This window comes from Meriones unguiculatus, chromosome 3, assembly GCF_030254825.1.
Source record: "Meriones unguiculatus strain TT.TT164.6M chromosome 3, Bangor_MerUng_6.1, whole genome shotgun sequence".
Lineage (NCBI taxonomy): Eukaryota > Metazoa > Chordata > Mammalia > Rodentia > Muridae > Meriones > Meriones unguiculatus.
The window spans coordinates 52,748,951-52,774,303 of NC_083351.1; the positions used below are offsets into that span (position 1 = coordinate 52,748,951).

Sequence of the window (25,353 nt, forward strand, 5' to 3'; positions counted from 1 at the left end):
AACATATGGAAATCAGAAGCAAGGCAACCTGGGAAATGGATGCCTGAGCTTCAACAGATGCTCAGAAACATTTAGAAGGGTTACACAAGCAGGACTTCAGTTTGAGAAGTGACCCAGTGTGTAGCCAAAGTCACATGCTTCCAAGTGTCAGGATCGAAGACTAGTGTAGTGTAATGGGAGACATCTTCCAAGAGGCACAGTGTTTGTGAATATTATTACAGAATTAACACTTGAACATGAGAGTGGTGATATCATTTGAGCCTTCACCTGCTTGTTTCTCTTTGGATTTTGGTGATTTAAGGCATAAGGTTACAATTAACACTGAGATACAGGAACTTGTATGTTTTAGCCAATGCAAACACAAGGTAAACAATCTTCCTTTATTGTTTTTGCTATGCATCTACAGAACCAACCCGCCTGACACACTGGTAAATTAGACAAGGGATGGAGTCTGAGGACCTCAACCTGCTTGCTCTTAGACATGTGCCCTATGTTCCTGAAGTCATTCTGACTGTTCAGACCAACGCTTAGTGTTACTAGACATTCAGGTGCATCATATATGCCAATTATGATTGAAACAGGAGACATACAGACTTGGGAAGAAAAGAGGCAATTTAAAGTGAGGCTTATTTTATAAGCAGGGTACCAGGACATTACTGAGATCCCTTTTGGAGGTTGATTTGTTATGAAGTCTGATAGCAGCAGGCTGTGCAGATGGGTTGAGAAAAGGGAAGTCCCAGCCCTAGGAAGAATGTTGGCAGATTCTCTTTTCTGTGTCCGGGTACCAGATGTGGCTGCAGAATGTGGAGTCCAAATGCCTCATGCAGTTGTAAACATGAAGGAAGCAGGATTGTTATGGAAGCATGTAAGGTCATGTTCTCACTGGCAATAATAGCATCTTCAGGATGGGTTTTAGGGTTTAGGCTACCTGCTGGTGTAGAGATGGAGGGAGAAGGAAAGCTTGAGAATTTGAGAATGACTACCAGGTTTCATATGGCATGAGTCTAAATTGTAAGAGAGAGACATTTTCTATGCTTTTGAAGAAACACACAGAAGTTATTAAGCAGTGTCTGGAGCAAGACCAGTGGAGATGCCGGAAGAAAGGAAGGAAGGAAGGAAGGAAGGAAGGAAGGAAGGAAGGAAGGAAGGAAGGAAGGAAGGAAGGAAGCAAAATGATGTCTGTGGCACATGATATGACAGGCATGTCACTCCCGGGTTGGGGAAACTGTTGAAAGGTGTGGGTGGTTTGTACTGTTAGAGACAACAAGACTCTAGCCCAGGAGTCTTTCCCAAACCAAATTCAGTAGAAAATTAAAATGAAAACCCTCTCCTGCCAGTCCTTGAAGGTATGGGATATCTCTCCAAGATCTTGAGTGATGGATTAAAGCCCCTGAGTTTTCAAAGGAAATAGACAAAGCAGTGATTAGTGGGTTAGCCAAAGATGCTGTATCATCCTGAAATTCAAGAGGACACAAAAAGAGGACAAAAATCTCAAGTCCAACAGACTCAGCCTGGATGATGTTCTGACTCTTATTGTAAAAATTTTATTTATTTTATTTTACATGTATGACTACCTACGTGTATGTATGTGCACCACATGCATTCCTGGTGCCCCTAGAGGCCAGAATAAGGTGTCAGATCCCCTGGAACTGGTTGTTAACCACCATGTCCATGCTGGCAGCCGAACCTGGGTCCTCTGTTCCCCCTGGCCCAGTGTTTTGATTTTTAAAGATGGATCAATTAGTAAAAGAGCAGTAACAGTTGTTGACAGGGAAACAGGGAGACAGTTGTTGGCTAGAGACAGGGAATGTCATCCCTACTCATGCACTGATGGGGATGCTAGGCCGAGAGGAGGGCCATGAGCCATAGAAGGACACATGTAGATTGTGGGAGGCCTAGGGCTGGCCTGACTCCTAGCCCAGTGTTTCTCCCTCATACAGTAGCTCTTGGGTATTTTATAAAAATCCCAAGTCATCCTCACAACTCTACAAGAATAAAATGGCTGTTCTCTGGTCCCTTCTGTTTCCTTCCTGACAATGTTCTGAGTCACAGAACATTCCCTGTGAAACACATTTTTGATCAGAGAGTAGATTTCAAAAGTCTGGACTAAAGTAGACACATCATTTGTTAGACAGCAGATGTTTTGTTTCTTGGTGAAAGCAAATCTATTGTTTTATTTTTTTTAACTAAAAATGAGTGTGTGTATACGTGTGGGTGTGTGTACATGTGCTGGTGTATACACACTAGCACAGATGTGTTCATGTATGTATATGTGCAGGCCAGAGGTTGATGGCAGGCCTCTTCACAGGTGTTATCACTCTCCGCTTTGCTTTGTGAGGCAGGGTCTCTCACTTGCCTGGGACTCACCTAGATATATGCTATAGAAACTACTCAGAGAATCCAGGATCTATCTATTTTCATCTTGAGTTTTGACCATGTGGAGGTGACCCTCCTCACCAGGCAGATTCACATGTGGAAGCATCTGGTTTTCCTATCTTCTGCCTAAAACATTCTTTTTATGGTTGTCTACATTCTTGGCTTTCTTCCAGCCAATGGGTCAAAACTCAAGTGTCATCTTGTAAGTGAAATGTCTTTGTTCAGTGTTTCCTGCACATAGGCACACACACCCATACCCACACTCTTGTTCTCCTTACCATCCCCTAATGCTGAGATACCTGACCATGGTGGCTTCACCATGCTTATTTGTGTTTTCCTAGAACATAAGTTCTGTGAGGGGTGGCATTTGCCTGTTGCAAATGTTTAGAAAGCAAAATGAAAAAGATTCTAAAACATAGGGGCTGGAGAGGTAGCTCAATTGGTGAAATGTTTGTCATGCAATCCCCAAGACTTGAATCGGAACTCCACACCCCAAGGGAAAACAAGAGCTTGGGCATGGTGTCATGGACTTGTGCTGAGAATCCCAATCTACCCTACTCTAGGTGAGTCCTAGAGAGACCCTGTCTTGAATAAGACAATGGACAGTGCCTGAGGACTGATAGGTTGTCCTTGTATCTCCACATGTGTGTCCATGCACACGTACATGCACACACACTCATATGCATGTCATGCATATGAATGCATATATGCACACACAAACACACATATAGATAGACATCCTAAAAGGAAAGAAAATGGAAGCTGACCTGACCATATGATATAACAAATGCTGCGCTATGTGTGTTACCGGTCGCTGACGCTGTCCTTCTCTGCCTCTCTCTCTCTGACCAAGATCCTGGATAAGCTGCTGGATGGAGACCTAACAAATGATCTGTCTTACTTCCAGAATGTGACAGGATGCACCAATTACTACAACATCTTGCAGTGCACGGTAACAACCACTATTTCAAAACCATAGCAACGCATGCTTACAAAACCAAGCTGCCTGTGATGGGAAAACGTAGCTCAATTTCAACTCGATGGCTGTGTCCACCACGTGTTGCCTAACGATGTCTCCTACCCTGTGAGGGTTGTTTCTCACTGGGCTTGCCAGCTCTCAGTCCAGACTATGTGATACTCTAGACAGTCCAGAATGGTGTCTGCTTAACTCAGTGTCCCTGCTAGACCTTGTCCCTGCGAGATGGAGCTCTGTGAAGGGTACAGGCTAGGACTGCAGCCCTGGGTTCTGGGTCTAGGCTTCAATCTATGTGCCTCCTGCAAACATCTACATTCTTTGTTCTGCACTTAGGAGGACTTAGGCGATCAACACCACCAAACCCTGCTGAAAATATTTGCCTTGTCTGACTTTTAACCTGAGGTGTTTAGAGCATTCAGGGCGGCCCTCACTTCAAGCCCTCTGGAATACTTTTTTAAAGTATTCAAGTAGTTTCTTTCATAAAAGTAGGCCAGAGTTGACCTCTTTTGTGTAGAATGAAGTGAATAAGAGAAGGAGAGCCAGCTTGGCAGTTTGGATGTGTGGACTCAGTGTCTACTCAAGAGCACGATACATTCACTTTTTAAATTGCCTTATTTATGAGCTATTTGTAAGTAAAATATGAAGTCAGTTTTGGTGGGATTCCCAACCCTGTGGTTTTGGATTTATGTTCTACCAATAACAAAACATGGCAAGAAACAGAAACAGAATTTGTGATTGCAATGTTTTCCTGTAAAAAATAATATATTCACAGCCAGAAAAAAATTGCTGATGAAGCACAGAATTGTTGAACATAAATCCTGAACAGTATTTTTGTAAGATGGAGAATTTTTTTAAACAAATATTTGTTTCTTTTTTTAAGTTTAATGATACAGAGACTTTTAAGTTTTTTTTTTTCTTTCTTTTTTGGCTTTTGGTTTTTATGAAGGGTTGTGAGTAACTTTTGTTTTATGTCTTTTATTAAGTATCAGTTTTTTACACAATTCCCCTGTAAATTATAACCAGTTGGTTTTGAGAGGTGAGACAGAGAGATATTAATGAGCAGCAGAAAATGGCAAGTAAACCATGGCTTTAACCCACTATGCTACCCCTGGTCTCTTAAAAGCCATTTAACCTTCTTCCCTAAAGCTAAGGTCATGGAGCCAAGGTCATTATTGCTTTACATAATCTTACCTCTTTCCTTTATCCAGTGTTCTCTCCAATGGACTGGCTAATTAGATATTAAATGGCAGGACTGTAAAGATTGGTAAAGATTAGTGTCTGAGAAAGAAAATCCAATTCAGGCAAACTGGATATTGACTGCAAACAAGGCAATTCTCTGTTTGGCCTTAGGAGAGGGCCCCTCTTACCTGACCTAGGATGCCCCAGTAAAACGTCAAGCGTGAGGGCAAGTTAGCAGTTTAGTCATGTCCTGTTCACTGTGCAGTGTGTTGTGAGAGAGGCTCAGCTTCCCCAGTGGGCCGTGCCCCTCATCCTCTGCCATTACACCTCCTGACGTGCCTTCTGCCAGGAACCTGAGGACCAAGGTTACTATGGGAAATTCTTGTCACTCCCGCAAGTGAGACAAGCCATCCACGTGGGGAACAGGACCTTCAGTGACGGTGCCGAGGTTGAGAAGTACCTGCGAGAGGACACAGTGCAGTCAGTGAAGCCCTGGCTAGCTGAGATCATGAATAACTACAAGGTAAGCAGGGGGCACCAGGGTGGGGCCGGGGTCCACCCCAGAACTCCAGGGCCATCGTGAGCTGAGGGGACATCCTTTTTGTTTCCTATTTTACTTCATTCTTTCAAAAAACATTGTCTAGTCTATTTATAAAGTAGAAATGACATTCTTCATTTTATTTCTCTGACTTAAGTCTCTTAATAGTTTTCTAAAATGAAATTCTCTGTGTCACCAGCTCTAAGACCTAACTAGTAAATGAAAACAAAGCCAAGAGGATGTCTAGCTTTGTATAGCAATCAGTTGTCCTTGTCGTTTGCCCTCTGATATGAATGGCAGCCTCATCATGGTTAATCCAAGAGTATATCTACTTAAGAATTGCACTCATTGGCTTTGAGCAGTGGTTATCCTGCTCATAACTGCCACAAGCCAAGTCCTCTTGGATTGTTATATTGGAATGAGCAATGACTCTTTCTGAGCCGAGCAAGACAAGCATTATGTTTAGGGTTGACATGTTCCAACTGCTGGCCACAGGTAACCCCAGTGGAAATCACAGCGAGCTTTCCCTTGGTTCCCCCATTATCAGGGAGGCCACTAAGAGCAGATGACCTGACAAAAGGTCTCCTGTGTATTGTCTCTTTCCTCCTACCCTTCTTTCCACCCCCCTCTGATCCTAGGGATGGCCTGTGGAGCAACCCTGAAGGATGAGTACAGAAATAATGAATTGTACTCACTGGGGCTTCCTCCCTGTGTGTGGCAGAAGCAGGAGTGATACCTGAAACAAACAAAAACAGAGTAGCCACGTTTGTTTATTTTGTAAGGCACCTTGTATAAGTTAGACAAGAAAATCTTGCTTTCAATGTATTCATTTTTCATCTCTCATTAATTGTCCACACATTGTTTCTGTAGACACCCAAGCCTTAACTGCTTCTTTCCAACATGAAGAACATAGCCTTCTATGATGTCCATGCTAGGAGGGGTCCTTGGTGTTTTCAGTGTGCATGTGCAGTCTGGTACAGAGAGCTTCTGAAAGGAGCACACATGTACCAGCTTGTGTTTCAGAATGTCCCCCCTGGAAGGCTTACCTTTTCTGCTCCCTCCCTTCATACACAGAGTTTAGTCCACTAGCCTGCAGAGCCTGAGGGAACCCTACATTCCAGGGAAGAAGGGAACCTACTACTTCAGGCCAACATTTCAACCCTCCTCACTTTTGGCTCTGCTGAGAAAATATGGTCCTTGTCTCTTCCTGTCCTACCCTCCTCTCTGAGTGATCTTCCCTTTGCTGGTCCGTAGGACATGCCTTTGCTGTCCTAGGTGTTTGGCCTGACACGAGTGCAGCTGTAGGCCTGGAGCACATGTCCATGACCATTGAATGAATAAAAGAAACCTTAGCTATGTCAAAAATATACCCAGAAAATCTGTCATAACTAACTAGGTATTTATTATCCTCAGACTTATTAAACGGAAAGGCACTTAGCACTAGTGTTTTAAGACATAAAAAAAAAAGTTAGAGATACCATAATAAAATCCAAAGCGGCTTTGTTGAAAAGAATTTCCAGTATTGTTTGGCCCAGGGGATGTACACACACGCACACACATACACACCCACACCTTGGAATCTGAATCCTTTTCTCAATGACTTGAGGCTAGGGTAAAGCATACAGTGATCCCGGTGATACAATGTTCTCAATATTGATCAATCACCTCAAGTTGATTACTGGCGGAACATATTGACTAGAGAACATTTGGATATTTCAGTATCTCCCTTTGTTTCTCCTATAACCCCGATCAGCTGCTTCAGTCTTCTAGCATGCTATGGCAAAATACTTGAGTGGGTAATTTCCATTCTACAAAAGCTTACTGCCTACAGTGCCAGACACTGCTGTCTGGTGGGAGTGAGTCAGCTTCCTGTCGCCTGGGTGCTGGGTCCTCCCTGGCAGAAGAGACTGGAATCCCTTAGATCAGTGGTTCTCAACCTTCCTAATGCTGTGACCCTTTAATGCAGTTTCTCATGTTGTGGTGACTCCCAATTATAAAGTTATTTTCGTTGCCACTTCATAACTATAATTTTGCTACTGTTGTGAATCGTGATGTAAATATCTGATATTCAACCCTTTGAAGTGACCCTTCAACCCCCAAAGGGGTTGTAACCGACAGCTTGAGAACCACTGTTTTATAGCCTTTTAATCTCATTCTCAAGAGCTCCACCCTCACTATTCAGTTACTTTCCAAGTCCCCACATTGGAGCTTAGGTATCAACATATGGATTTTGGGGGAAAGACAGAAATATTCAGACCCTGGCACCTACAAATGTGAACTCCAATGAACTATGGATATTTTCTGTAAGTTTCAATTCTGAACCAGTCTCCAGCAAAAGAAAATGGTTTAGTGGTGCAGATAATGCATGTTGTAATAAAGAAAGAACAAACCGTCCAGTCAACGTGAATGCTGACTGAATGGAGAGGCTGTGGAACAGGCCACGCATTCACGGAGACAGTTGGCAGAACTCTCCTGGCAGCGATTGCCATTGGCTTGTCTGCTATTGATGGCAAACCTCAGTGTGTATATAACAGAATCAGAACAACATAGGCTGGCTTAAGATATTACTGTCCTTAAAGTTATGTTTATGTAAGACTCCGCTCTAATTTGTCATGGAAAGCAGTGAGCCTGTTTCTATTCATAAGAACATGGACGTTTCTGCTAGCACTGTCTTCACTTCAGCAGTACCTCTGATAGAACGAGGGAGGCCTTCAGGCGTGTCTATGGTGATGTTTCTGTGTGTTTCCATGTGAACATCAGTTTCTGTGCAAAGTAATGAAAACAAAACCATGCTCTTGCCATAACTTTCAGGAATTGTAGGTGCCGGGAGTTTGCATGGTGGAATGGTGGACTGAGATGTGCATAACCAGAATAATCTTTTGGATGATCTGAATTTCCCCATGATTAAATCAGGTCAGAATCTTGTCGGGATTTTTAGGGGCCATGTAATAAAAGACCATGGTGGTCTAGAGCACATACTCAAGGTAAAACAGAATCTAAGCTCATGGATGTTCCTTGGAATAACTGCTTAACTCTTTGTGATTTGGTTTCCTTAAATGATAGGGAGAAAAAGGTGAGCTTTTGTGAGGTTTAAGAGTGATTATATTTAAAACAGTCCTTGGTGGGTAGAAAGTATTTATAACCATAGCCTATTACCAAGAACTTTCAGCCAAAGTATCTAAAAAGCCACCACACATAAAAGTGAAGAAGGGACATAAGAAGAGTGGAGAGGTGGCCCCGTGGGTTAAGTACCTGCCACAGGCTTGGGGGCGTGAGAACACATCTCCAGAACCCATTTTTATGCAGTCCCAGTCTGACTATGGCAAGATGAGATTTGGAGGCAGGACGATCCCAGAATCTAGTGAATAAGCTAGCCTGGACGATATAGCAGCTAGTGACAAAGAGATCCTGCCTCACAAAGATGGGAGTCAAGTGCCAACTCCTGAGGTTATTTTCTGACCTCCACATGTACACATACACATACACACACACACACACACACACACACACACACACACAGAGAGAGAGAGAGAGAGAGAGAGGAGAGAGAGAGAGAGAGACAGAGAAAAGAAGAAGAAGACACTTATACCAAAATGATCTTCCCAAATACAGAGCAGAAAAAGCTTCCCAGATTCCTATTTTCTGGCCTAGAATTTGGGGAGCTTAGAAATCACCATAGCAATCCTACGGGGGAAAAGCTCTTCTGAAAATTGTGAATAAAATGAGGGCACAGAGCAAGATGCTACTCCAAATTGGAGGCAATGAAAGAGAAGCATCCCTCCCTGTCTGGAACACAACCTCTGGAGGAGGGAGCTCTGTAGAAACAGAGCCCCAGCAGGAAATGAACTGTGATTGGCACGCGGCTTGAGGCCAGTACAAGGAGTATAAAAGTCAAAACATTAGAGACCCAAGCAAGTCAGGCTCTACGTGTTTGTGAAGTTTACTTTCAGCAGTTCGTCCAGGCTCTCCACTGACTACTGGGGTGGAGACAAGCCCCTGGCACTTACAGTGGTCAGAGAAAGGGGCAGGGAGAGCACTGTGAAGCCTGCCTGAGTGCTATCCTCTTAACAAGATCTGCCCAGGAGAACAACTACTTTCCCAGCACCAAACCTGCTGGAGTTTAATCATAGTCTGCTGGTGTTTCTGCTTGATGTAAGGTGAGGCTCCATGAGGTAGGTGCTGGCTGAAAATGCACTTAATACAACCTAACAGATTTCAGTGCTCAGCCCAGCCTACCTTCAGCATTCTCGATCTGCTCACGATGGTCAGTGGCTGGGAAAAGTCATCTAACATGATATTACTCTAAGTAAATGTTAACTAGTTTGTGCGTTTTGTTTCTCAATGGGTATGAAATCACAAAATGCAGTAGCCCGTACCACTGTCCCTGTGGCGCATTGTTGAGTGGCTGTCGCCTCAATATCTGCATTATCGGCCGGAAACTGCAGCTTGCTGTCACTACAGCACTGCAAGACAACACTGTAGCTTGTTTGGCTGACCTGGGAAAAGATCAAGATCTCAACATGGAAGAGGAGTTTCTGCCAAACGAGTACCACTTTTACACCATCAGAACATTGACGAAGGCTTGGTTGAACCGTTCTAAGCCTTATCTACATCCATCTGCAGCCCCTCTAGACCTGTTTCACCAGGGAGTGGTAGGGGCGGCCAGGACTGTGAAATTCACAGTTCATAAGCACAGGATAGAGAGCAACAGATAGAGACCATGAGGCACTTCCATTTCTGGAGTCTTTCAGCTGCATATATTGACCTATTTATTGCAGTTCTTACTCCCAAGTACACAGTGCCAAACTTTCAATAAAAACTGACAAGCATATCAAGAGACAAAAAAAAAAAATGTTGTTTGAAGACATTGAATACACAGTACAACCAGAATGAGACATGGCAAGAATGGCAATGTTATACCAGGAATCTTAAACAAAAGAGAAGATGATTGACTAGATGGAAAACAACAACAACAACAACAATGTATGGATAGGTAGATCATGGACATGGTGATTTGGAAATTATAAAAATAAAAACAAAAATGTTAGCAATAAAGACGCTATAACAGAAATTAAGAATGGTTTTGGTAGGTTCACTAGCAGACTAGGATACTCCTGATCACTAAGTTTAAGAATGTGACAATAGAAACTGCCAAAACCAACACATGAAACAGAACAAGATAGCTCCCACTACCCCACAGAATAGTTTCCAGCTTCCATGTGACAAGAGAAAGAGAGAATTTAGTGCAAAGATACTACCAAAGGGAGACTGTTTAACAGAAGCAGCATTATAAGCAGTAAATGACAGAAAGCTTATGCAAATTAATGTAAGTAAATCATCTGGAGAACGTCAGACAGGATAAATGCAAACAAATAAAGTAGTTATCTAATATGCAAGGTGTTCTTAGACAAACAAAACTAAAGAAATTTGCTGTCAGTAGATCTGCATTGCAAGAAACCTTTAATAAGGTTTCCAAAAGAGAAGAAAACAAAACATTCTATGGAAAGTTCGACTCTATAAAATGAAAGGGAGCAAAGCATTGTAGGCACACTTTTAATCCCAGCATTTGGAAGACAGAAGCAGATGAATCTCTGTGGGTTTGAGGCTAGTTTGGTCTACATAGCAAGTTCCAGGCCAGCCAGAGCCACATAGAGAGAACTTGTCTCCAAACAAACAAACAAACAAAAAGGAAAAACGGAACCAAACAAAACAGAAAAAGGAGAGAAGAAAGATGAAAAAAAGGAGTCAGATAGAGCTAGTATCACATTCAAAAGAATACTCATTTAGAAAAAAGCAAAACAAAACCAAAACCAAACAGCTAACTCCTTGAATAACCAGAGTTTCAGGATATGAGATAAATATACAAGACTTGATTACTTTTAATTATCAGTAATAAATAAGTGGAATTTGAAATAAAAACAGTACTATTTACATCAGTACACATACTAACACACGAGAAACTGGTATAGATCTAGTGAAATGTGAAATAGCAAAACTAGCAAAAGATACAACAAACACAAAAAAGGGAAATTTGTCTGTGCACAGGCCAAGTTAATATTACTAAGATGTCAATTCTTCTTACCTTGTCCATGGTTTCAATTTACCCACAATCAAAATCTTGTCAGAAACCTATTTTGTACACGTAGGTAAGTTGATTCCAAAGTTTACATGAAAGGTCAAAAGATTAATAATAGCCAATACAGTATCAAAGATGTGCAATGTTGGAGGATTTATGAAGACTTTCTATAGAGCTGGCAGTAGACTAGACAAATAGAGCCATAGAGCAGAACTCAGAAGCAGGCCTGTGTAAATGCAATCAGATGCTCTTTGGCAAGTTATGCATTGAAGGCCAAAGGAGCAACTTCTGCAAGTTGTCCTCTGACCTACACATACACACACACACACACACACACACACACACACACACACTCCTGTGATATACACACAGACACAGACACACACAGAGACACACATAGACACATATACACAGACCATGACATATTCACACTGCCTCAAACAAACAAACAAAACAAACAAACATCTTTAAAACATGATGAGGCCAGTTTTAAGGATAACCAAGGTATTGAATAAAAATCGTTGAATAAAAAATAGAGGAGGAATGACACTACATGGTTAAGAAAAAACATTGAGGGTCAAGTAGGAGGAACGAAAGGAGAGCATTGGGTTGTTTTGTACTTGCTTCGAGACTGATGGTGCTGGGCTTTCTTTTCTTTCCTCTGCTTGCTTTTGCGTGTTCGGAAAACTTTTTATGTTCATTTTTGTCCATTTTCTGATTGACCTGTCTTCGAATGGTTGAGCTGTAAGCATTCCTTCCACAGTTCACACTAGTGCCTTACCAACTCTCATATTGTCCACATTTTCACCATGGTGTCCATCAAGGCCCACAGTTCTTGGTTTGTATCGATTCTCCTTGACCTCTACTTTCTTCCGTTGTGAGTGCATTGTTGTTGTGCCTAAGAAGGCAATGCTTAACTCAAGAGAGCAAAGGTGTAGCCCTTTGATCTTCCTCTAAGTTTTTTTTAAATATTACACACACACTAGAAGCTAAGATCCACATGAGAAAGAACGTTATGTCTTTATCATTATGAGCCTGTGTTACCTCACTTAATATAAAAATTACAGTAATATCCACTTCCTTCGCATTTTATAACTTAATTTTTCTTTGTAGCCGAATGAAATTTCGCTGTGTATAATTATTCAATCATCTGTTGATAGATTCCATCTCCCTGCCATTAAGAACAGATCAACAATAAACACAGATGACTGGGGTATCTCTGTTGTAAGATACAGAATTCTTGAGCTATCCTAATAGAGTATCACGGAAGAATGTTGTCTTTTGTTCGAAGACTTTCTGATAGATGCAGATCTATCAATGTGACCTCGTACTATCTGTCTTTGAGTCCATTTGTCAATGTGTTGCATTTGTTGATTTGCATAAATAAAGCCATCAGGGGTCTCAAGAATACAGTGTACTTTATCATAATGAACCATCTTCTCAATGTTTTCTTAGAAGTAGTTTGCAAGTATTGTTGATTTTTTTTCCAACTATGTTCATTGGGGAGATTAATATTTGGTTTTCTTTTTTGTTGTTTCTCTAATGCAGTTTTGGTGTCAGGATAATGCTACTTTGTCAGAGTTTGGTAATGTCCCTTCTTTTTCTAATTTGTAGACTTCTTTGAGAGGCATTAATATTAGTTTTTTGGAGCCTGATAGGCTCAGCCATGAATCTGTGTAGGTTGGGATTCACTTTTAATTGGAAGAAAGTTTTTATGTCATTGGTCTCACTGCTTGTTATAGATCTGTTTAAGTTGTCTTATCTTGGTTTGCTTTGGAGACATTCTTTCATATAAAAAATTTATCCATTTGTCTTGGGTTTTCCAAATTGTACAATATATGCTTTTAAGGCATGCCCTAGTGATTTCTGAATTTCATTAGTATTTTTTGCAATGGTTTCCTTTTCATCTCTAATTTTGTCAGTGTAAGGCTTCTCTCTCTTTTGTTTAGCTTGGCTAAAGGTTTGTCAGTCTTATTTATTTTTTTCCCAAAGAATCATTTTGGGTTTTTTGTTTGTTTCATTTTTTCTCCATTTCCATGTTGTTAATATCTGTCCTAATCTTATTATTACTTTCCATCTACTGACTTGAGGCTTGGCTTGTTCTTGTTTTTCCATTGCCCCAAAGTACATAAATAAGTTACTTATTTGTAATTTCTCTGATTTCTTAACATGGACACTTACAATGATAAGCTTCCTTCTCAGGACTTCTTTCCTTATAATCTGCATTGTTTTTTATTATCTGTGTCATTATTTTCAGTTGCTAAGAACTTATCGACTTCCTCCTTGGTTCCTTCAAGCACCTGTTCACCACTCAACTGTTATCTAATCTCTGTGATTTTGTGTATGTTCTGTAGTTTCTTCTGCTGACAATTTGGAGATTCACTGCATTGCAAACAGAGAGAATACAGGAACTTATTTCAGTTTTCTTGTATGTGTGAAGACTTAACTAGAGAGCGAACCATGGGCTGTGGAGAAGAGTGTGCGCTCTATGGTGTTTGTTTGGAATGTCTGTAGAGGTCTGTACAGTCAATCTGGTCCATGATGACATTTAATTCAGTTGTTTCTCTGTTTGTTTTAGTTTATTAATTTATTTTTATTTGGCTGTTTTCTTTTATAAGGAAGGGTCTTGATATGTTATGCTGACTGGCTGGGATCTTGCTAAGTAGTCTCAGCTGGTGCAGAATTCACAGAGATCTGATCTGCCCGCTTCTGCTTCCCTACCTACCTTCCTTCACAGCACCTACTACACCTGGCTTTCTGGTTACTGTGTGTATGACAGGCTGACCTCCTGACTATTGGTGAGATTAGGGCATTGAAGTTACCGCAATGACTGTGTTGGGGTTGATCTGTGACATTAGGAACATTTGTTTTATGCATTTAGGCGCACCAATGTTTAGTGTGTGTATTCAGAATTGTAGTGTCCCCTCGATGGGTTTTTCGCCTTAAAAAGTCACCTTATTTATCTCTTCTGTCTAGTTTTGGTTTCAAGGCTGTTTTGTTGGATACTAGAACAGCAACACGGGTTTGTTTCCTGGGTCCATTTGCTTGGGATAGCTTCTAACATCCTTCACCTTAAGGAAGTACCTGCCCTTTGTGATAAGATGCGTTTCTTGGCAACAACAGAGAGATGAAACTTACTGCTAATTTTTAAATTAGTAATTTATTTTGCTGGGTGGGGTGCCAGTCTTATGCGGACAGGTCAGAGGACAATTTATGGGGTGGGGGCTGGGCAATTCTTCCCTTCTACCACGTGGTTTCCAAGAACTGAACTCAGATTGTCAGGCTGGCAGCCATTGCTTTGATCTACTTAGCTGTCTCTCTGTAGGAATACTGACCTTTTTTTATCCAATCTGCTACCTTTGAATCCAATTTGCTAGTCTCTGTCTTCAGACTGGGGAATTGAGACTATTAATATTCAGAGTCAGTGTTGAAGGCTACCTATTATTTTCTGTCATCTGGAGTGGGAGTGGGTGGTAGGAGATGCAGACTTCCTATCCCTCTCTTGCTTAACTGTTATACAAAAGTGGTTTATTCTTCCCCCATGAGTGTATTTGTCTTTCTCTTCAGTCTTCAAGTATCTTCTGTAGGCTTAGTGGTCATGAATTTCTTAAACCTGTTTCCCACAGTAAGGGGAAAAAGGACTATTTCTAACAGGATCTCAATGGCAGGCTCTTTGACCTTCCCACCCCCCCCCCCAGGGGAGGAGCAGGCCTGTTAGGCCACAGAGGAGGACTTTGCAGCCAGCCCGGAAGATACCTGATAAAACAGGGTCAAATGAAAGCGGGGGAGGTCCTTCCCAATCAGTGGACTTGAAAAGGGGCAGGGAGGAGACCAGGGAGGGAGTGTGGGGTTGGGGAGGGAATAAGGAAGCGGGATACAGCTGGGACACAGAGTTAACAAAATATAACTAATAAGAAAAATAAAATTAAAAAAATAATAAAAAAAATAAAATAACATTAAAACAAAACAACAACAACAACAAAACCAAAACAAAACAACAACAACAACAACAAAAAACAGGTGTCTTTGCTAGGTCAGGGGTAGTCCTAGCTGACTTCTTTCAAAACCTGGAAGACATCATCTCAAGCTCTCTTGACTCTTTTCAGTTGACAGGTCTGCTGTCATTCTGGTAGATCTGCCTTTACGTGTGAGTCGGTGTTTTTCTCCTGCCACTTTTAGTTGTCGCCGTTAACGTGGCGTACCCTGACAAGACAGCCATGCCCGTGGGTCGGTTTCAGAAATCAGAGTCTGCTTTAAGACAGGTGAGCAACCACTTATATAGTGGAAGCCTGTCACAGTGACTGGCTAGTACATTGCCTCAGATTCCATAGTGAGGGCACATACCACCCCCTCTCTGAGGAAAAAGCGCGTTAAAGGAGACTGGCTACTCGTACTACTTTGGAATTCAGCGTTCTGACTTTAGGAGCCTGGTGTGGCGTGCTTCTTGGTTATAATGCAGTGTGCCCAGTAGACTGCCTCCATTTTCTCCTATATACATTAGCAGCTTAATTCTAAGGTACTGAGGGGACGTCCTGTTTCGATCTTGTCTATATCTTGAGTATTTCCTACATCCTGACAGATGTTTGTGGATATTTTTGCAACTGTTTCACTGAAATGCTTTCCTTCACTTAGAATGGAATTCTTTACTTTTTTTTTTATGCCCATGATTCTTAGGTTTGGTCTTTTTACATTTTTCAAATATCTGGACAGTCTAGCTGCTGCTTCCTTACTAATTTATCTTTCTTCTTGTTGGAATGTTCCAATCCCTCTACCTTGTCTTCAACCTTACGTAGTCTGACCATCTCTGGATCTATTAGTGAGGCCTTTCCACAGAGTTTTTATTTGACCTCCTACCCTTGTCATTTCTAGTATTTCACTTTTGGTTTTCTTTAGTATTTCTACTGTATGCTATGGTTATCATCTGACCCTCCTGTGGGACTGAAGCCTTATGGGCATAGTGACCTCATTAGAGCAACAAGAGAAGCTCAAGTGCCCTGAGTATACTGACTGCACTGGTATGATGGAAAGGGCTGGGCCTCGTGGACACACACTTTCCACCAAGACAGTGGGTGGAGCTGGAGCCTCCCATCAGGCCATGCTCACGAGTTCAGTGGGCAGGGCTGCCTCCAGTCTCCTGGGTGAATAGCTCCGTATATGAAGGCATATAGTACGTGTGTGATTACATTTCTTGTTACAATTCTAAATATATAGATAAGCTCTGCTACTATGTATTCTCTGGTGTGTGTGTGTGTGAGTTTTAATGAAAGCACATTTGATTATTGCAATGCAGAGATTACATTTACTGTAGTGTAAACATTTAGACAGCTTTGTGGGAAAATGTTCTGAAATCCTCTCAGCCTGTTGCAAAGAATTGTGGGGCAGTGTGGTGGAGAAAAGACTCTGCTCTGCCCTTACAGAGAATTCTGAAAACTACTGTCACTAATGCAAAATGATTCCATAATCCAAAATAGCAGGTAACTACCAGCATGATATTCTGTGCCTGGTTCTATGTTACAAGTACTGGGCATCTGAGTAGCCCTGGACATTATATGCTATTACATCATTTTGGTGGTGGCATTGAAGATCATTTAGGGTTAGAAGTTCTTGGAATTTGAGATCCCTCTTCTCTTTTAGCTCAGATCTGTAAAAATGTATTTTATCTCATAGAAAATAAGCATTCTTAGGGCAGCTATGAACCTCCTTGTTCACCATTCTATATTCATATTTTGGACCAGAGCCAGGTGCATGGCAGACAACTCAATAACCCTTAATAAATGGAAAAAGCATTGTCACGGGAACAAAGGAAGCGATAAAAGTCTTGATGGATTGCAGATGTCACTAATTCACTCTGCTTCCTTTAATCTTCCCTTTCCTGTTGTCCTGAAGCTCTGCTTCCACTGCAGCTGTGATTCTCATGACTCCCTTTACATTTTGACGTACCCAGGATGCTTAAAGGATCACCCAGCCATGGCCTGCCCCAATAAAGGTGCTGGTGTAGTTGCCTGTCCTAGCCATAAACATATGCAGTGAGTTTGGAAAGAAGGAAGGAAGGAAATATGGAGTGCAGAAAGAAGAAAGGTGGCTCGTTCATGTACACAGTAAATGGTCTTCACAGGCACAAGTACAAACAATTTGCCACCTTAATTGTCACTGATATGTTGCACATATGACCTTCCTTACTTACTTAAACAGCATTTACAAACAAGCCAAATATAAATATTCTTGCATATATAGTTTATAGGGTGTATCCTGATTTTAAAATAGTGGAATTGGTGACCAGCAAATAGAACACCTCTGGAATCTTAGAAGCACAGCCCTTCCTCATCCCTTAGAGCTGCGGGCTTGGAAACTTCAAGGTTCCCTGGTCCCTTGGTTCTTTGAGGAAAAGACATTTCATTGTGTTCATTTTCCAGAAAAGTTATGAAGATGTTTTTAACTTCCCTTCATCTGGTGGTCATTCCGATCTCCTTAGAAAGTGCTTGGGCTGCATAGCCGAAGACAGCCATGACTGTGTTAACATTTCTGTGTGAAATCAGCATCTCAACAAATAGGAGTTACAGATGGCTGCAGAGAAGGCAGTGAGGCCCATCCCTACACACTGCCCTTGAATTGGAACTCTCTTGAAAGTCAGCTAGCAGTGCGCTGCCTCTGAGAAGGAATCTTAGCTAAATGACTGTTCTCACCAACAAAAACTTGTGCTTCTACAAGCTAAGTGGCCCCACGATAGGGCTTAATGTGCTGTGTTTAAAAGTTCATCTAGTCAGGAAATTGTAAATATAAAGTTACATTTCCCTGTCACTTGTCATTCTACAGCTCATTAAATGTGCTCTAATTGCATCTTCAGAATTCAGGGTCTTAACGTTTCTCAGTTTCACTACCAGACTGAAACCTTAACAGGCAGGTCACTGGAGTTTTATTTACTTACCGAGGCTATCGAAAGAGCTTCCTTTAGGCTAAGTGGTTCCTGATTAATGAATGTGACTTAAAGTTGAGAGGGTAAATCTTTCTAGTTTAGCTTGTTTTAGCACTCATTTCAATTGTTCGTATTTCCTTAGGAGCATCTTCTAGTGACACTTGTTAAAGAGACTAGGGGCCAGGAGTCCACGTCTGATGACTGCCTAGCGTATCAAGAAAACCATCCATTTAAATGAGCCCAGTTCTTCAACTGTTGGTTGGATCCAGGCATCCATTGTGCCACTGGGAGGGGGTTGAGGGAGCAGACTTTGTTGACCTTAAATTTATGAGGCCCCCTTCTTCTATGCCCTCTGAAGCCAATGAAGGCAACGATAATATTGATACCCGAGAAAGTTTAGGAAGGAAAAGGTCATTCCCAGTGAACAGAAATGGAGGAGGAGGATGGTCATTCTGCATCATTCTTTGTTTTTTCCTTTTTTATTTTTTGTAACTGTAACCTAGCCTACTAGAGACAAGCAGCTGTCCCTTTAGAGTCACATAAAATCAGTGCAGGCACAGAAGTCAATTCTTCCTGCTGGCTCCTTGTGAAGTCACTTTTCCTGAGCTGGTCAAAATCTGGAATGAATAGAATGAGTTACTTGTATGAGGCCTTACAACTGATATATATATGTATATATTTGCCATTAAGTATTTCAACGAACAAAAGAAAAAGAATTAATTCCATAATTCCATAAATTATGAAATGGAATTTGATTTCACCTGAACATAGATTGTACCTTTTTATGTTCGGTTTTAAAACTTAAGTAGCATAAAATTCTCAAAATGACAGTCAATGTGCAATTTCATTCTCTCATCTCATCAAACCCTTCAGCAACATATCTACCCATGAATTGTTTTGTTTAAGTTGCTCTGTTCGGTGAGTACTTCCATGTTGCCAGGGATTTACCTTGTTCTTTGAACATATTTCATGCTGAGAATATTAAAAAGTATGTTGTTGTTGTTCATGGCAACACTGGAATCATCCAAGTATGGCAGGGTGAAGGTACTTTGGAAAGAAAGATAGTAAATGATAGTAGCTTTTGTACTGTGAATGGAGCTGCTGAGCTGGTGAATGGTAAACTGAAAGATACTTGTTTAAATCCAGCTGCCATGAAAGGCAGCTGCCACAAGTAGGCAGTTCTGTCAGCTGACTTTGCAAAGATGCTGTGGGAAGCCTCAGATACTGTGCAAAAAAAGATGATGAGGGTATTCAGAAGGACTGGACCATTCAATAGAATTCAGTGGATTTCGAGGCAGTGTCCAACCCACCCAATGGGATGGGAAAGGATACAGTAAAATGTCACTTAAAAAAATTTTTTAAAGCAAAATAATAAGCCCTACTCATATTTTACTGTTTAGGTTTGGTCTGGGGTACTGCTACAGTCTGTATGTTAAATAGTCACTTGTCTCACAGTCTAGAGGCAGGATGCAAAACTAGAGCCTGTGTTCTCAAGTCATCTCCACCACCAATACTACCATTACCACAACCATCATCATCACATCCAGCATCATCACCTCCAGAGTTAAAACCATTTTCTACTCAGTCTGACTCAGCTGACTCAGTTATTATCTGACAAGATAATAACAAAGGCAGGATTCCTACACGACACGTGACTGAATGAAAGCTGAACCCTAGGGATGTACCCCTGACCTTCCTGGCCTGGTTTTCCTGCTCAGTTCCCGACTGGCCTCTTATCACTCTGCTGCTCAATTTGTCTTTGAAGCATGCAGACAGTATCTGTATTTGTTACGGTGATTTGTGCCATCTTTTCAGCCCATTTGACATTTTCTAGAAAGAGTGGGGAAAGGGAAGCTTTATTCTCCAAATGATGGAGCTGGACTTTCAGAAGAAAGTGAAGCCACCTAAAACCTAATTGCAAGCTGATGCACAGGCTTTGATGAATAGAGCCTTTGAGGGTGTGGGGGCTCTCGTACCTGGCTGACACCGGGTTTTCCGGTGGAGATAAAAACTGTCTCCTTGATAAGGAAAAGTCAGTGACTTGCTTTCTGTTGTGCAGTTAGCATGGTTAAGATTTCCTTAACAGCCCTCCTGGGTGGGCTCCAGGGACTGATCTCTGTGGATGGGAACTGGGCTCCTGGAGGTGGCTTCCCTGGCTCTTTGCAGGAATGCCTACTTGCTCTCAGGCTCAGTCCCCTTGTAAGAGAAGGACAAAGCAACCTCCATTCGCAGAGAACTAGACTCCTCTCAAACTGAAAGGCAAGTGTGTTGTGGGAGAGGAAAACGCCTGTGGGCTAGCCAGAATCCATGGTGGTCTGCATCTCATGAATGCTCTGTCCATTGAACCCTGGACAAACAATCCCCTTCTGCTCCCTACTGCTTTAGAGAGCTTCAGTGTTTTGTGGTTTTGTTTTGTTTTCTTCTCTTTTTTTCTTTTCTTTCTTTTTTTTTTTTCAGGCTGCTTAGGATTTCACCATCAGCAAAGCCTTGCTGCTGTCCTCTAGCAACTGGGGCAACTCTAACTGGGAAATGGGCCTCCCTTCCCAAAGCCCTTCCCAAAGCTACACCTTAGATTTGCTCCCCTCACATCCTGGGGAAGCCTCTCCATGTCTAGCAATACTATTGCTTTTTAATCTGACAATGATAGTAATAACAGAGAAGCAGGGAGAGTCGATAGTGAGTAGGGTGTGTGTGTGTGTGTGTGTGTGTGTGTGTGTGTGTGTGTGTTCGTGCGTATGTGCTCAATCCCTCTGTGTTGAAAGACATCATTGGGAGTATCTTCTGTGTCCCTAAAGTACCATGTCTCCAGTTGCCTTAATCTGATACTGCAGATTTGACCTTGAGAGGCACTTCTGCTATTTGGCAGCTATGGCAGAAGAAACAGTTTTTTACAGTATAAACTTAACACACAGCATACCAGTGCCTTACAACTGAAATAGAAGGCAAGCCACGCACATCATTTAAATATTCTAGGAGGTACATTAAAAATGTGAGCAGCAATGAAATCAATTTTGATAATATACTGACCATAATTAACTACATAAATATAAAATGTTACATATAATGATATATATATACACACATATACGCGTACACACATATATAAAATGTTATATCGGCTTTCAGTAAATACTAAGAAATCATTGAGGTATTTTACATTGGTTACTTTGTACAAAAAGGTTAAAGTTCTGTGTGTACGTTGGACTTACAGAGTTTGGACTGGCCACACTCACTAACTACTCTATTAACATCGCATACTGATACTACAAATTTAACTACCTAGAAATTTGAGCATTTCTTTTTTTGCAGGTTTTTTTTTCTGGTTGATTAGTTTGTGTGCAAATGTATACACGTTAATTAAATACATTCAATGATGTGGAAAGAAATTGGCTCCTTTGGCTCCTTTTAGAAGGGTAATGATATTGGCAAACATATTGTAGCCTTTGGAGTTGTTCTTGGCTGTGATCTTGAAGTTGCCTGCTGGTAACCAGGAACACACCCCTTTTCTGTGAATATTTGTGTGGGAGAGTGGGGAGGCTGGCTCCTGGGGGTGTGTCCAGGTCATCCTAGTGAATTTATTGATAATGGTCAGTGGAAATTCTTGAGATCAATCATCAAGAAGGAGAGAAAATGACCAATAGCCTGGATCACCAGTCTATTCAAAATCAGCAGAACAACATAATTCTGGGTCATTACTGAACATCTTTTGCATTGTGCTGTTCCAGCTAGCTGACGTTTCCTGTAAGATCCCTGTGTTGGAGCACTGGCTTTCTGGATGCTTTTCAAGCTGGCCTGGCTTCTTACTCTTTCTACAAGCAGCTTGGTTGTTTAGCAGGAGCTAGTGAGCAGCAGATCGCTTTTTGGCTGAAAGGCACTGTTTGTGTAATCACTGGCCTCTTGCTCCACTTTCACTTTTCTTCATTCTTCTTGGCAAAACAAGCCACTGGTGGAACAGCAGGCATGAGGGGTAGCTTTTCCCAGGTCACTTTTCCTGCCTCCTTGTCTTCCCTTTTGACAAGCTTGGAAGCAAAATCTCTTAATTTAAGAACAACCTGGTTGCAGATTTGACTACTGTTGCCGTCAACAAGTGCATTATTTTTTTCTGCCTTAATCCTTTCTAGGCGACGTTGGGGACTCAGATGTCCTGTGTAATACAGCTCCCAGTCCCTGCAAGAGTGAGGAAGGAGGAGGCCAATATTTTGAGCTGTGACCACTGGAGCCAAGTCTTTGTCCAAGAGAGGGTAATAGCTCCGCCTCCAGCTAGTACAATCCTCAAGTGTTCTACTCCTTGGTTGAATTTAAGTTCTTCTTTTGCTTCTCAGTGTTTGAGAAACCTTTGGGAATTATTTTTTGTTGAGCTGGATATTAGTGCAATTAATTCTTTCTGTTCAGAGGCAAGGCACCAGTGAATCCTGCTAATTGCTTCAAGCAGAAAAACTCCCAGCCACCTTGGAGACTGCAGTAGAAAAACGATAAGAAAAGCAGCCAAAAATGGAAGCATGGAGGGCTGCATTGTAGGGGTTTCGATGATTTAGCATCTGTAGGGAAAACTTCTTTTAAAAAAGATTTTTTTTTTTTGATTAGTGAACAGGAGAACATTCAAAAGTAAGACAGATAGAGGCCCCACTGGGAATGCTGTGCAGCCTGGAATAGCTTAGGCTTCTGTTCAATCATTTCCCCAAACAGGAAACCACAAAATGTTAGAGATTAAGGTCACTAGATCATTGGGAAAAGAACATAAGTTTGTCTGCAAAGCATTATGATGTATTGTGAATGGGCCAAAATGCAAGCATAAATCTTTCATCGAAAAATGCAACAACAAAAATCCACCCTTCACACAAAAGCTCAATTTGCTTTTCCATTGCACCAAGAGGCCTAGGCTGCCTCCAGCAGCCTTTCTATAATTTTCCTAGTGAGGGGACAAGCAATTAGAACATAAGGAGAAAAGCTTTGGGCTGTCTGTTGGTAATGTGTGTGTTTTGTTTTGCCTTTTCACACTTACAAATCAGACAGGTAAAGTTTAGGTCCACAAATGGGCTTCACGTCATTTATTTTGTACCTTATCCTGTATATTGCTGGCAAGAAAAAAATATACCAAAACCGTATGAACCTTTGCATACAGTTCTGCCTCAAGCCCCTTCTGAGTTATAAAAGCTATGTTAGGAGCACACATCTTCCTTTTCACCTCGGTTTTCTTGTGGCATCCCTAATTTACTTGAGACAGAGTCTAGATTGAGAGAACGTGGAGCCTCTCTGTATGTGTGGGGTGCTCTTCCACCAGGGTATCTGGCTGTGACCTTGAGACTTAGACCCTATACAATCTCACTGATCTGATTCTGCCCCTTAGAGGAGAAAAGCTTCCATGCTGAGAGGCTTTTTAATCCCCGAGTGAACCGCTGACTTATTTACTTTGAGAATCTGAAATGTTTACGGTTTCACTTGTTGAAATGACTAGCCTTACAGAAAAGGCCTGAGTGAAACTGACTGTTGTTGGCCCCTCTTCTGAGGAAAACATCAAGGATGAAAGAGCAAGCTTGCTTTTCCTCTTCTGATTGTTCACTGTTTTGCAAAGTTTAGGAAAGTCAGCTGTGTCAGGCCAAGGGTTCCCCCCTTTGTATATCTGTTCCCAGGTGCCTGACCCCTCCACTGCCCATATAAATATTTGCCTGTTGGACAAGCATGAGCTGACTGAACAATCAAAAATAAATACCACATCACATAGCTAAGTGAGAATGCCCTCAGCTCGATCTCAGACAAAAGGCCACTTCCCCTCCGTCCAGATGGAAGTGACGCTCAGCTGCCTGTGGGTCCAAAGGCTCCTCCTAACCGTATGGCATTGTGAATTAGAGTTTGGCAGGGGGTGCTGTGGCTTGGTACTGAAATGTCCCTCATATGTCCATGTTTCTCACTCCACGGCTGGTGGCACTAATTTTGGAGGTTGTGGCGCCTTTGGGAGGTGGGATCTGGCTGGCAGATAAGTCAGTAGGATTGGCCGTTGAAGGTCATGCATTGCTCTGGCCCCACTCTCCACCTCCGGGTCAGCTGTGTTGTGATGGGCACCTACCGCGTGCTCCTGAGGCCACGACTGATGCTGACGAATTCATGCAGCCAACACAGACCTTTGCGCTGTAGTGGAGGACATAATTCATGTGTGCCTTTGCCCTTGATAGGGACTAACAATGACGGTGGTAGAACTCTGCTCTTCAAATTACAGGAAACCTTTATGTATGACTTGACCCTCCCTGAAACTCTGAGCTATAGATATTCTACTTTTCCAGGAGAATCTAGAGCTCAGAATGCGTTAATGGCAACACCAACGCTCGCTGAATGAGCACAGGCCTGGTTGGTAAGGCCAGGGCTAGAGTCAGGACTCTGTCTATACATTTCACGGGGCCTTTACAAGCCCCTGCTGTTGGCTGTCATACTGTGGTCCAGCACAGCTGTGTCAGATTCCTATGCTTACAGCCTTAGCCACATATTTCATTTGGAAAATACTGAGCTGTTGTGTAATTTGCTCCAAAGGTGGCTGTGATGAGATTAGTACTGAAATGTTCATTGTTGTTCCATGCCTGGGATTCTCCCACTCCCTATGTGCCTTTATCCTCACCTTATGGGTGAGGAAATGTTGGTGGATGGGTCTAGTGCCTTCGTTGAGGTGAATCTGCTGTTTAGAGCAGAGCTGCTGTGCAAACCCAGGCAGAGCCTCTGCTGTTAACTACAAAAAGACATTCTTCACTCACGCTTATATTTACCTTGAGCTTGACTTCCTGTTCGTAGATGGTCATCTTTGGCAGTGGCGCGCTGTGAAAGAGGGTTATTAGAAGCGTGGTCTAGGCCTAGGCAGACCTGAACTTTAGGCCACCTTGCATTTAAAATGGGATCAATGACACTTGCTTTCTGGGAGTTCCTACAACAGAACAAGAGTGGGTTCTAACATTATTCAAGAAGGTTTTTCTTTGTTAAGCTGAGACATTTGCCACACTTGCATAGCATTCAATGTGGAGAAATTCCTTGTGATCTTGAATTGCAGGCTTTTATGTGCTTTTAGAGTAATAATTTAAAAGTTTATGGCTCCAACTTTCAAGAAAAACTGAAGGTGTTATGACCAATGTGCACAAAATAAGTTTGGGAAAGTAGATCTCTCTAGCGTTGGAGTGTGTGTAAGTGCAGATTTATCCAGGGTGTGTGTCCTCATGCTCCAGATCTGTGTCTGAATTTCATCTGAAGTGAATTCTGTCTGAAATCCCTCATGGATCATGAAGGTTTACTTTAGAAGTGTTTTATGTATCCTTTTG

General features: G+C 41.9%; 1 protein-coding gene across 1 annotated transcript in view; it reads left to right on the forward strand.

Moving 5' to 3' along the window:
- Cpvl (carboxypeptidase vitellogenic like) overlaps window positions 1-25,353 on the forward strand; it is a 101,831-nt gene that overhangs the window by 39,477 nt on the left and 37,001 nt on the right. Inside the window, exons 9-10 of the mRNA XM_021648244.2 lie at window positions 3,230-3,328; window positions 4,881-5,054. Of these exons, the coding sequence (XP_021503919.1) occupies window positions 3,230-3,328; window positions 4,881-5,054 (273 nt within the window). The remainder of the gene's footprint in view (window positions 1-3,229; window positions 3,329-4,880; window positions 5,055-25,353) is intronic.